This window comes from Zonotrichia leucophrys, chromosome 3 (assembly GCF_028769735.1).
Source record: "Zonotrichia leucophrys gambelii isolate GWCS_2022_RI chromosome 3, RI_Zleu_2.0, whole genome shotgun sequence".
Classification (NCBI taxonomy): Eukaryota; Metazoa; Chordata; class Aves; order Passeriformes; family Passerellidae; genus Zonotrichia; species Zonotrichia leucophrys.
The window spans coordinates 111,366,605-111,380,294 of record NC_088172.1 but is presented as its reverse complement, the minus strand read 5'-3'; the positions used below and the strand labels follow the sequence as shown (position 1 = coordinate 111,380,294).

Here is a 13,690-nt window from a genome sequence, read left to right as displayed (position 1 = left end):
AGCTCATCGCTGTATTCCAAAAAAACCTTTTTTTTTTTACAATTTTATGGAAAAATATGCAACTTTGTCATCTCTTTTTTCAGTAGAACCCTTCTGAGACAGAACCTTTGTTAATAACAGAATAACTTTTTCTTCCCAACAAATTTCCCAAGACTATTTTTACCATTTTAGAGATGATAGCACAAATTGTAATTAAGGCCAGAACTAAATTAAGTTAGCAGGTCAAGAATGGTGTCACTGGCCCTGGAAAGGGCTCCCAAGTGCTGATTTTGATGGCCATGACACACTGTTCACACCCTCCCACGCCAGGATGACGAGGGGCTACAGGGAATAACCTCCACACAGGGTTCAGCACCTCAGCTGAATCACCCAAATACTCTCGTGTCTAATCATGTTAATTATAATCCTCATCCTCCTTCATCTCTGCTCTTTCCTCCTCAGTCACCTGTAGTTGCTCTTTCACCTCACAGCACCTTATAAACTCAGTCTGGAAATCTCTCAGGCTGTGCTTATTGCACAGCATCTTGCAGACTTCTCTCTCCTGGTAAGTGACACAATAATCAGAGGGAGTTTCTTCCCTGAAATGCTGGAAAATTGGAAAGAAATGTTATAGTTTTTTCCTACCTCACACAAAACAAAACTCTAGATCACTGGCCAAAGCAGGCAGCCACATGAAACTGCAACTCTCCTGAGCAAAACTGCTCCTCTGTTATTACACTGTGCTTCTGCAGGAGGAAGAGCCAGATGAGTTCCAGAAGCCAGTGTTTATTTTAATTTCTCCCCACACCCTGAAAGCCAATTTACCTATCATTAATATGCAACACATGCTTGCTCAGATGAAACCACGTTCTCCGTACGTCCCATATCCGACAAGGCACTTTATCTTGGTCTGGCTGGTTAGTGATTAACACTCTGTATTGCAGTGACCTGCTTTTCCCAGCTCCTGAGGAAGGGTTTTACCTGCCCCATGCAAAGCATAAAGGTCTGCAAGCAGCATGCTTTCTGCCACGTTTTTAAATGCAGCTCTTGAGAGAGAACGCCCATGGCAGGCTTTGCATCCATGACTGCCCAGTGAACTCCATCTTACCAGTGCTCATTAAACCTCTCTCTGTGAAATGACCTTAAGAAAGCACACAGGCAGAATAAAAGACTTCCTTACAGTCAAATGTTGTCGCAAGAAAAAAGGTTCAAAGCCAATTTGTCCTGTGCAACACACCTTGTTTGATTATCACTCTCACACAGGTAATGCTAAAACTCCTCACCTTGGTGTGCAGCATGATTTTGGAAAATGTGTTGGAGCCAAACTAGCAGCTATTTTCAAAAGAGAGGTTCCAGTCCTTTTCTCCTGTCCCTGTTGCTCACCTTCTGCCACTACCATGCTCAGCAGATCCTCTGTAACTCATCTCAAGTTGCTTCAACAGCAGAAAACTACTCAGCATGGAAGATGGATGTATCCGGACCCCATGGAAAGCTCCATCAGCCCACTGAAAGCTTGGCCATGCAAACAGGTGGGGAGAAGGAAGAGAGGAGCAGTGAGAGATCTTGTCCCAGCTGAGATGAACTGCTCTACCAGTTCATGGTGTCACATGAAACAAACCCCTAAGAAACAGTTATATTGAGCCTCTAAGCTGGGTCTGGATCCAGACAGCCTTAAGGCTGCTTATCCCAGTTACCTTGGCCAAAGGCTCACATGGAAACTCTCCTTTCAGCTGTTTAAATCCTGTTTGAACAGCACATCATTCACTTTCTTCAAATCCTGCCTCCATCACATTCTTTGGCAAATTTTTAAATTCTTAAATGCTTCCAGTTCATCAAGAGATGAATCTTACATCAGCCACTACTGAAACTTATATCATCATCATTTCCACCTCATTACATTTTTAATATCATTAAAGCAGGTTGGCCTTATAGTCAAATGATCTGCCTGCTCTTTTGGATATGATCACACAAGGACTCCACCCTTACTTTTACTAGTTTCAGTGTCTCCCAGGTGAGCTGGGTACTTGCTGCTCCTGAACAACAAGCAAAATTGGGATGCACCAAGATAAGATCAGAAGGATGCACATCCAAACGCCCCAATTAATTCCTCCTGTAGTAAGGACTCACTTAACAGAGTTTGGTATTATTTTCTTCAACTATTTAGGTGTGGTTTTTTCAGGCAGCATGAAATTCAGAAATTAAAGGTAAAATTAAAAGATGTCAGAAGCAGCTCATTAAAGATTTATCTCAAATTTTGCACCTCAAACAAAAAGAAAATCTCACCTATTATTATTGCTAACTTGCTTCTAGCTTCAGTCATTACTGAGAAAACACAATCAACTACTCACTTGCTTCATAAAATCAAGAAACTAATCAGCTAATTTCTCTGTCAAGAATAAAAACTCAGACTCTCAACATCAAGAACCATTTATTGCAGAGAGTGAAAATCTCTTCCACAGCTTCAGAGTAAGAGAGCTGTGACATCCATTATAAAAGGGTAACACTTATGTGAGTCACTTCTCCACATTTACATTTCACAGCAGTACAAGTGTTAAGCAAAGCTGGGCTGAGTGTAAGAATAATTGTTTGAGTGTTGTGCCCAAGCTGCTCACAGAGAGTTCCTTGGAGGAGTTTTGATTTCACTTGTGAAACTGAAAGGTGGGAGTTGAAGGAAGCCACTCTCCTTCCCCATTCCCTTGATTTTTCAACACCTCACATGACTTTTCTAAAACTGGGATTCGGTGTAGATCATAGCTGAAACCACACTTGTGTAAGTCCCAAATCGCTACTATGCCTTGGATGAAAGCATTGTGGGTGTTATAAAAATAACTCCCCATCACTTTGGGCTTTTTCACTAAGAAATTCAGTGAGTTTCAAACAGGATGGAAAAGTTAGCAAGCAAGAGAGAGCTGGAAAAGCAAACCCAGGATGGTTGATTCAGCAGGCACTGGCCCATTCCCACCACAGGTAAGAATTTCCAATCCCTCTGTAACAGCAGTCACGTGTCTGGTAATGATAAACTCACCACAGCAGATTTTCCACAACACAGTTAAGAAACACTGGCAAAGGTGCCACTTGGAATTGCACTAATCAGGTTTGGGGCAGAGACAAGGAGTGTGTGTGAATCCTGGAGGAAGGGGAGAGAGGTATTTTGGAAAATGCTGGATGGGAAATTCCTGTCTTTGCTTATGGATCTGGCAGGGAACTGTTTCCATGGACTGGCTGCAACTACTGACAACAGAGGCTGGATAATTGTGCACCCAACTCCAGAGGCTAACTTGGGTGGCAAAACAAAAACACTTGAACTGCCATGTGGTGACACTGAATCTTCCTCAGCCATGACCCTAAAAACCATCCCACTGCAGGCCACTGCATTTCAGACCCAAACAAAATGATCCTAAGAGAAGGCTTGTGCAGGGCAGCTTGAAATAATCTTAAAGTGAAGAACGATACAGTAAATAAGGGAATATGCAAAGTTTTAAAGTAATGGTTTGGGGGTGCATGGTGTAATAAGAGCTTTTAGTACTACAGCCAGGGCAGATGAAAGGTCTGTTACAAATTATTTCTCCACATTTTCAACTTTGTATTCCCTATTTTTTCTCATTGTATAAGATGGCAGCAACTTTCCTGTGCCTAGAAGTGCTACAAGAGAGCTGGAGAGGGACTTGGGACAAGGGATGGAAGGACAGAACACAGGGAATGGCTTCCCATGGCCAGAGGGCAGGGATAGATGGGATATTGGGAAGGAATTGAGGCCCTGGCACAGGGTGCCCAGAGAAGCTGTGGCTGCCCCTGGATCCCTGGAAGTGTCAAAGTCAAGGCTGGACACTTGGGACAATCCCTAGGAGCAACCTGGGACTGTCCCTGCTCATGGCAGAGGCTGGAATAGGATGAGTTTAAGGTCCCTTGTAACCCAAACCATTCCATGATTCTATGAATTAAGGGAAAGCACTTCCCAATGAATCAAGAGTTTTGATTTCCATCAAGTTTTTTCCATTACATCTCAATTTAAGAAATTAGTTTAAGAAGGTTGATAACATTCCAGCCCTTTCAAATACCGAGCCATGAACCTGGTGTTACAAGACAGGCCAAATAAAAGTTGTCTCAGATTCCTCCTGGTCCCACTACCAGATTTAGGGCAGCTGTACCTTCAGTGCCATCTCAGGACCCTTTGGAGATGGGCCTCAGGTTCTACAGAGTCACTGGGAACCAGAACAACTGGCCTTGCAGAGCTTCACAAAAGCTGCAAAAGCCAACTGAAGTATAACAAATAAAATGTGAAAGGTTTAAAGTGCCCCTCCTAAGCTCATAAACCAAAATTGGCCCCAAACACAAAAGCTCAAATAATCTCCTGTGAAGACAGACGATAGAAATTTTATATTTTAAATTGCCAGTAGATTTTCAGGAGATTAACATTCCCTTGGAGGTTAGTCCTGGAATGTTGTACCCTGAGCCGTCAAGTTGCATTGGATAAGAAATCACAATTGGTTTCTCATAACTTTCTTGGTCTGGAAAAACAAGCAGCAAAAACTGAGAAATGTTTAAACAGTAAATTAAAATATTTGATTATCACACCAATCAACTAAAAAAGAAAAAACAAAAAAGAGAAGGTGTTGTTTGGGGTCTTCTGTTGTTTTTTTGTTTGAAAAAGAAATGTGAAAGCCAGTTCAAAGACAACAAGTCCTCAAGTTTCCCTGCCAAGATTTGTTTCCCAAGAGTGACTTATCTCTTTGCCACGTAGGAGCCAACACAAATAAAGGCAAAACTAACTGAGGAGATGAGTGAATGTGAAAATAACTTCCATCTACATGATAATGCTGAGGGCTTATATGGAAAAAAGAGTGCAAAAGCAAGACATAGTGATAAATTCTGACAAAAATGGAGTAATTTCTTGTATTTTACATCTACCAACATGAAGGCACCTTTCAAGCTTCTCTTGTTATATGAACTGCTCAAATGTAAGTCATGAAATTTTCAGTTTGCAGCAATTAAAGGTCATTAAATATGCAAGAGTGCATCTGGAAGGGCACATGATGCTATCAAAGATTGTCCATGAGGGGAAAATCAACTCAAACTCACGAGCACATGGAAGAGGCAAGGTGCCCTCTCATGTTAATTCCATGTTGTCCAAATGCTTAAAAATGTGTTCTATTCTCTGCTGCTTCGTTTTCTGCAAGGAAAGAGCTTCCCAAGCAGCTTTAGTGAAGGCACTTCATGGATCTGGACATGGACCTTGCTCACAGCCAGCTCTGCTGCTGCAAACACCCCTGGGCTCGTAGGGACAGAGTAAATAAATCAGTGTGGGGACTCTGGTGAGCTCCCAGGGAAGTTCAGCACTCTGGAATTATTAACAGGCATGAAATGCCGGAGTTGGCTCAGCCACCCAGCGCCCAAAAGCCAAGGCAGAGCTGTTCCAGGTGTATCTGATCTTCAGGAGGAGCAGCCAACCTGAAACCAGAGCAGCAAGGGAACCTCCCCCTGCACTTGGAGCTCAGAGGGTGCAATTAGCACTAAAATTCCTGGGAAGGTGCAATTAGCACTGAAATTCCTTTGTGGCATCCACGATGGATGTCTGGGAGTCTCTGGCTGTGGGGAGGAGTAAGGCTGCAGCACCTTAGGAGCTCTTAAAATACAATTGCCTCGCAAGATGAAACATTAACTCTGCATCCTTTACCCATTTGGCACCTTATCTCAAGGTTAATCCTGCGCATAGCCCAAACACTGTTTTATGGCTTATCAACCATCACCAGGAAATATTCCAAACTCCAGGCACTCGTGTATGACAAGGATAAAGGTGAAGAAAAGCCCTGTGGTTTGCACATTGCCATCAGGATATACAACAGGTGCCATTTCACGCCCTCTGATACTGTAATTAAGCTCATAAATCCACTTGCACAAACTCCAATTTATAGATAAATTGTCTCTGTTGTAATTTCCATGGGAAAACAAACAAACAAGAGCACGGGAACAACTCCCACGTCCTCACCTCAAACCCCAAAAACATTTCAAATGGAAATGAAATCTCCTCCAAAAAGAGTAGGAGGACTTAAAATTACCACCTGACACAATGATCAGAAGCTTGTACAGATACAGAAGCAAATTCCTTCCTCACTTTAGCATCTAAGTATGAGAAGATCCCTGTTTCAACACTGACAGTCTGGATAAATATACATATAAACATAACAGGTACCTGAATGTGTATTTACAGACAATCCAGGTATTTAAACTGGAGGTTTAAACAGGTTTTACACTACAGTTCTAGAACAGTTTAATCCAAATATTTTAGCTGAAGCTGCAGGTCTCACACTACAGTTCTAGAACAGTGTAATCCAAATATTTAATCTGGAGCTGCAGGTCTCACACTACAGTTCTAGAACAGTTTAATCCAGATATTTAAACTGGAACAGCAGGTTTTACACTACAATCCTAGGATAGTTTAATATGGCAGCATTGCCAGAACACTGGCAGTTGCTTTCCTGCCTTTTCTTTGTTCAAAAAGTATTGACTCAAGTTAGATCAGTTTGGACTGCCTTAAATGGCATCAGCCATATCCTTGAACATAAGTCATGTTCTTTTAAAATAGAGCAACTTTTATCAGTATTAATTAACATGACACTGAACTGATTCAAAAGCACAAGGAAACACAATGACTTAATGTACTTATGTACTGCCTGTACCCAAACATCACCTGAAAACAAAGCATTCAGTCAGAAAAATCTTAATTAAAAAGCCTTCAGCTGTCATTTGCTTTGCTTCATGATATGGCTTGAGATTTGCATTTACCTGAAATATGATGAATATCTGCTAAGAGAGTTCAAACACGACACTTATGAAAGGAAATCCACTGCAAATCTTAAATAAAACAGCAAAAGAACTTCCTGATTGTTATCAAACCCCCATTTGAATAACGCAGTGCACTAGGAAATACTTCAGCGAATTACAGAGCCAAGAAAATAAAAGACCAGGAGCCTTATCTAACAGAGCAGTACTGAATTATTTAATTCATAAAAGCCTGTTAATCGAGATCCCAGTTTGCAAAGCAGCAGGGATGTAAAAAAAGACGCCTCAGTTGCCACCCAGGAGAGCCTCCAACCTCAGACGTGGCACTGAGAACGTGTGGGCACAGCAGCATTTTTATAAAAGCAAAACGTCCTCACAGGCTTAGTAGGATTGAGGTCTAATTTGAAGAGAGACTCAAAATAAAGTAGCCTGGATGCAAAAAAAAAAAAACAAACCCAAACCCAAGTACAATTAGAAATTATTCCCCTCGCTAAAAATTAGTGCTATAAACTGAGTTTATGGAGAAGGACCCTCAATCCAAACACCTTGAAATGTGAGTGCTATAAATAACCAATTATTTGATACACAAACCCCTTCCACATGCAGGCAAGGAACCCATTATACTTTTATGAGCTGTAAAAAACTCCTAACAGTTAAGCACACCACTTTTATTAACCTAATAAACCCTTGCCTTAAGAAATTCATAACTCAAACACCAAAGACAACCACCACCACCACAAGTAAACACCAAGAATATTTCAAAGCTTAACCTTCCACAGTCTCAGCCATCTGACAGGTTTGTAATGTTAAGCCCTTTGCTACAGAGGGAAGGAAAGAACATTACTCGTGATCCTGAAGAAAACAAATACTTGCTTCAGGTCCAAAGCTCCAGAAGTTCATACAAATACTGCTCAGAACAAAATGTGTATGAAAGAGCTTCCAGGAAAGCTGTCTCTTGCCTCAAAACGTAATAAAAAAAAAAAAAAGCAAGGCCACAAAAGTCTTGGAAATTGATGACTCTTCAGAAAATCAGTTACACAAATGCTTAAGTTTAACATTAAAAAGGTAAGAAAAATTATTGCCTTAGTATCACTGTTTCTATAAATTCAAGGTGCATCAGAAATACCATAGGGAGGTATCAGTTGTTTAGACCTGACCAAAACATCTGGACTGTGACAAATAATCTGCTGGGAAAAAAAAACCAAAAAACACTTCCAGGACACTTTGTTTGAGGGAGAAAACTACATGGATCTTAAGGCTAGACTTAAATGGATTTAGGCATCACTCACAAATAACAGGATGTTTAATAGCAGCAAACTGCCAAGAGTGGGGGATTCAGTCAGGCCCCCCTTCTCTCTGAGGAGCATCAAGGACTGATACTCAAATGTCCCTCACTCCTGACAGGAGTCATCCTCTCTATAAGATTTTTAAGTTTATACAGAATAAAGGACAAACAGAAGTTGGATTTGTGGGTCCCTTCCAACTCAGGATATTCTATGAAAGAGAATACCAAGATACAATCTAGATTTCTCTAGATTCCTTCACTTCCCCCACTGCTTCCCCAGAGTTCCTGGCTGGAAAGGAACATGAGGACAAACTCAGGGCTGAACAGATGAAGGATATATGTGGGAGGGAGAGGCGCATTAGTCACCCCTGGAGATCCCAAACTTCACTGGTGGAGGCCCTGTGCAACCTCATCTCATTTGACGTGCTCCAGAGGTCCCTTCCAACCTGAATTATTGTCTAATCCTGGGGGTGAGGAACACCAAGCAGAGTCAGGAGACATCTGGGGCACAGCCAAGGAAATGATCTATGTCAGGAAAGGGACATGAGCAAGAGGAAAGCCCAAATCTGTCACCGACACCAGGCACCACCTTCCAGCTCCTCCACACTGCCACTCCATCTCCTCCAAACTATTCTCTGGAAGGATGGGTTCTCCTCAATTTTGAGAACTGGCACCTCAAACTTTAACAAAACTTTTGGTCAAAATATCCTCAGTTTCCCTAAACCACCAGACTGTAAAGAGATCAACTGCATCTCCTGTGCTGGAAGTGGGACTCAGGAGCTCTTGTGAACTCAGTGAACATTCCCTTGCTGACGTTTTACAGGCACAGAATCACTGTATTTAACACTTTAACCCTTTTTTTTTTTTATAGAAAGGAATTAAAAAGATATGTCAGGTGATGTAGGCAATAAAGGCCTTCCCCTCTCCCTCCTTTTTTTTGCTCCAGCTACCAAACCGACTGCACTGGATTCCCTTTCCCCAAAAGGAATTATTGGCATACTCCTGTGAGAATGTGGGATTAAAAAAAAAAAACACCCTACACTTTCTTGGATTTCTGCCTTCTTCACCTTCCCATTCTTTGGATGAAGCTGCCTTTTCATACTCGCTTCCTCATCATCCAGAGCAAGTTTTTCTAATTAAGACAAGTAATAAACATTTAAACAGCTGCCCAGACCACGGTCTGATTAACATAACCCTTAGGCAAGTTTCGTTGAGGGGAAAGAAAAAAAAAAAGCCATCAACAACCCAAAAACAACAACAAAAAATGTTTCTTGTCAATTCTCGCTTCCTCTTCTGTATTTTCTTGCTTGTTTTTTGTCCTTGTGCCGCTGTCATCTGGTTCACAGCGTCCCACTCAAAGCACCGAGGGCTGGAGAGCAGCGGGGTGAATTAGCACGGGGCAAAATGCAGAAAAAGAGGCATTTTCCCCCAAATCCGCAAAGCAGGAAGAAGGAAGCGCTGTCCCAGCAGGAACCGGCTGTAAAGCAGGTGCAGAGAGGGCTGATCCCCGGAGAAGAGGAGGGGACAAAATAAAGCCAAAAATCCAGGTTTGGGAAAAGATATCGGGAGAGGGGGGTGAGCACAGCGCGGCTGCGGCCGCACAGCCGCCTGTGCCGAGCCGGGCTGTGTCTATTAATAAATAAATAATGAAGGACACACGGACACGCACCGATTCACCCGCACTGGGACACACCTGTCCCGACCGACACCTGTCCCCAAGGACCGGCACCCCCGGCCCGCGCCGCCCCCGGGAAGGACAGGGCAGGGGGATGCTGAGGAAGAAGAAGGAGTCTCACCTCGCCGGTTCATGGGGCGGACACGCACCGCCACCTTCACTTTGGAATCCCCCATCGTGCCGCTCCAGCCTTCCCGGCTCCCCCGTCCCTGCCCGGCTTCCGTCTGCAGAGGGAGAGCCGGAGCGGGGAGGAGCGCCAGAGAGGGAGGTGCCGCGCCGGGCCAATGCCGAAAGGACTACAATTCCCAGCGAGCATCGCGCAAGGCCACGCCCCTTCAGCTCCCGGCGGGCCGCCGCGGTGCGCGCTGGGGGATGTAGTTCTTCCCGCTGCCCCCGGCCTGGTAACGAAGCAGGCTGGCTGAATCACGGAATTAATTAAATCACGGAATTAATTAATGTGGAATTGATGTGGAGTGCAACCTGTGATCCATCACTACCTTGTCACCAGAGCACTGAGTGTCATGTCCAGGTGTTCCTTGGACACCTCCAGGGATGGGGACTCCGAAACCTTCCTGGGCAGCCCCTGCCAATGTCTAAGCAGAGAATCACAGAACTGGTCAACTTCATGGTGACCACAGCGGGTCATCTGGTCCAACCTCTCTCCTCAAGCAGGGTCAACCAAGAGCACAGGGCACAGGATTGCATCCAGACAGTCCTGGAACATCACCAGTGAGGGAAACTCCACATCCTTTCTCGTCAACCTGTTCCAGTGCTTGGTCACTGCACAGGAAAGAAGCTCTTCCTCGTGTTCAGGTGGAACTTCCCAGGCACCAGATTTTCTGGGAAGAAATTCTTCCTAATGACCAATCTAATGACCAACCTGGCACAGCTTGAGGCCGTTCCCTCTCCTCCTGTCCCTGTTCCCTGGGAGCAGAGCCTGACCCCCCTGGCTGTCCCCTCCTGTCAGGGAGTTGTGCAGAGCCACAAGGTCCCCCCTGAGCCTCCTTTGCTCAAGGCTGAGCCCCTTTCCCAGCTCCCTCAGCCCCTCCTGGTGCTCCAACCCCTTCCCCAGCTCCATTCCATTCCCTGGACATGCTCCAGCCCCTCAATGTCCACATTGAAGAGAGGGGCCCAGGCATTGTATGCTTGGATGTGGAGTCCTTCAGAATAGAGGAATTTGTCAGGGTGTGCAGCCAAAATGGCATTTATAGAGTGGAAGGAGATCAAGGTCACCCCAGACCCTGCCACTCTACCCCTGGGATGCTGCAAGGGATGCCCGTCACATCTGAGTCCCCTCCTTTGGGGAAAATACTGAGGTATTTCATGTTGAGCAGACAACAGCATCTCCACTGGAACTTACACACCTCACCTTGGGATTTCCTCTGTGTTCCATGGGGATTCTGTCCATCAGAAATCACTTTATAAGTAATATCATGTCAAATATCACAGAATCATAGGATGGTTTGTGTTGGAGGGGATGTTAAAAGCTCATCTTGGTCCAACCCCAGCCCCTTCCACTATCCCCAAGCCTGGCCTTGGACACCTCCAGGGATCCAGGGGCAGCCACAGCTTCTCTGGACACCTTTTGCCAGGGCCTGCCCACCCTCACAGCCAGGAATTCCTTCCAAATTTCCCATCTATTCCTACCCTCTGGCACTGGGAAGCCATTCCCTGTGTCCTGTCCCTCCATCCCTTGTCCCAAGTCCCTCTCCAGCTCTCCTGGAGCCCCTTTAGGCCCTGCAAGGGGCTCTGAGCTCTCCCTGGACCCTTCTCCAGGCTGACACATTCCCAGTTCTCTCAGCCTAGCTCCAGAGCACAGGGGCTCCAGCCTCTGGAGCATCTCCGTGGCCTTCTCTGGTTTTACTCCAACAGCTCCACATTTTTCCTGTGCCAAGGATCCCAGAGAACCATCATGAGCCACAACCCAAGGTACAGACCATGGGTCAGGTCCCGTCTGGGTCTGGTTTCACAGAGCAACCCCCAGTGGGTTCAGTGTCAGCAAAGGCAGCTCAGTAAAAACCTCAGCAGGAATATTCAGACACAGCCTGAACAATATCAAACAATATCACAATTTATCCTCACCAGACCCCTCAACCGCTCAACCACAGCCACCTATTGCAAAGGCCGAGAACGAAATTAAAATGCAAAGATGCAAAAAAACCCCCAAACCTCATTTAAATGGTCATGGTTGAAAACCCTTGCAGCTGCTATTTTAGTTCAAAACAAGGATTCTCTCAATGTTGTTTTGAAAAGGCAGATTTCAGCAAGGACAGAAACACCTCCCTCCCCTCCAAAATTCACAGTTGTAATCCTTTGGCTTCCCAACACTGAACGAGGTTTTGTGACAGAAATAAATAAATAACACATGTCCAAGTAGGTTCAAGATAAGATTTTGTCAGGTGGCACTTTTTGCCCAGAAGAACTGCACTCAATATTTATCATTTCATGCCTCTCTGACCTGAAGAATATCTTGTCAAAGCAGAAAGAAAACAAATATTAAGTTGGCATTTAAGTCACGCTGGGATTAATGCCCACGTTCCTAAGAACATCCCAAGCAAGATGAAGGCTGGGAAGATGTCTTAAAGCTACAAAAAAAAAAATTAAATAACAGCTCAGAGCAAGCAGAGTTGTGAAAGCTTGAAGCAAAAACTGAGTTTTTATCTGCAGCAGGGCAAAGCATCATCTCTGCAGCTCCCTGGGAGAGGGGACATCCCACTCTGAGCCTGCACAGTTGGTCCTTGCACTTGTGAACTTGAGGATCCAATTACAGGATGAAACCCAGCTTTGAACTTCTTGTGGTATTTTCCAGCTGGGGCCTCGACAAAACCGCACCAAGGATTTTCTGAAACCGAGTGCTTTGGCCGTGGAGAATGAATTTAATCCTCACTTTCCAGCTGAACACCAATGAGTGGAGGAGGATGGGTGGTTTTTACCTCGGGAATTTGATTTGGAGAAATGGGAGGAAGCCCATGGCCAGATGTGGGGATGGCAGGTGCCACCCAAAGCCAGCCCTTCTCCTGCATCTCCTCTCCTGTGTCACTCACCACTGGTTAAGGTAAAATTAAGCAGCAAATCTTTTAGGGGAAGGATCACACACCACTTTTTTATTTGTTCCAAAGAGGTGCCTGGTGCGTTTTAAGTGCAATCACACACTTCTTGCAAGCTTTGCTCCAGTTTTCTACTCGGAATGAAGAATTCCTTTTAAAATCTGAAAAATCACTCTTTTAGCCTTCCTTCACTTCTAATTGCCAAGGAGAAAAGATATTTACATATAACCATTGCTATTTATTTTCTGTGAAGTTCTTCAAAGACAGAGACATCCTCAGAGTCCAGACACCCATCCCAGTTTTGATGCTGTTGCTCGGCGCTCTGGGAAGATGCTCGGGAGCAATAAATTCTCATTCCTTCTGCAAGTCCTGCCTCTGCACTTTCCCTTTTTGCTTCCCCCTGTTTCCTGCGCTGAATTACAGCAGTGCAGCTCCTCTTGCACTGGCACAAGCTCTGCCTCGGTGTAATTACCCCACTGTGAATTCCTCGACAAGGCCTTTCCCTGGCTCAGGGCTCCACAATCTGTGGGAAGCATCTCCCTGGAGGGGCACAGCTTGGAGGGAGGATATTGTTTCCATTCACAGCCCTGGAACATGCTAATTATGCTGGGAGGAAAGAGGGGGGGTGGCAGCTTTCACTTGGGAGGGACAGGCCGGGCAAATAGTTTGTGAAACGCCAACTTAACCCCATCTTGTAGGGAATTGTCTGCGGCTCCTTTCCCCCTTCCTAGTTACTGTAATGAGGGGCTGACTTCCCAGATTAGCTCTGGCTATTTAAATGCTAATTTAATTAACAAAACATCCTTGGCGGGGGGAGGCACTACTCGTCCCTCCCATTCATTTATCGAGTTTCTCAATGCGACACTGTTTTCATCAGGTTGAGGAGCCACAGTTATTGCTGTGCCCACCTGGTTGTGTCAGGGC

General features: G+C 44.8%; 1 protein-coding gene across 4 annotated transcripts in view; it reads right to left on the bottom strand.

Moving 5' to 3' along the window:
• Positions 1 to 9,986, bottom strand: part of KIF13B (kinesin family member 13B) — a 125,947-nt gene extending 115,961 nt beyond the window's left edge. For 2 of the 4 annotated variants that reach the window (XM_064709950.1, XM_064709953.1), the window contains exon 1: positions 9,841 to 9,986. In XM_064709950.1, coding sequence (XP_064566020.1) covers positions 9,841 to 9,895 — 55 coding nt within the window. In that variant the 5' untranslated portion in view covers positions 9,896 to 9,986. The remainder of the gene's footprint in view (positions 1 to 9,840) is intronic. The other 2 variants (XM_064709952.1, XM_064709954.1) reach the window with 1 other exon arrangement.
• Positions 9,987 to 13,690: the final 3,704 nt, after the last annotated feature.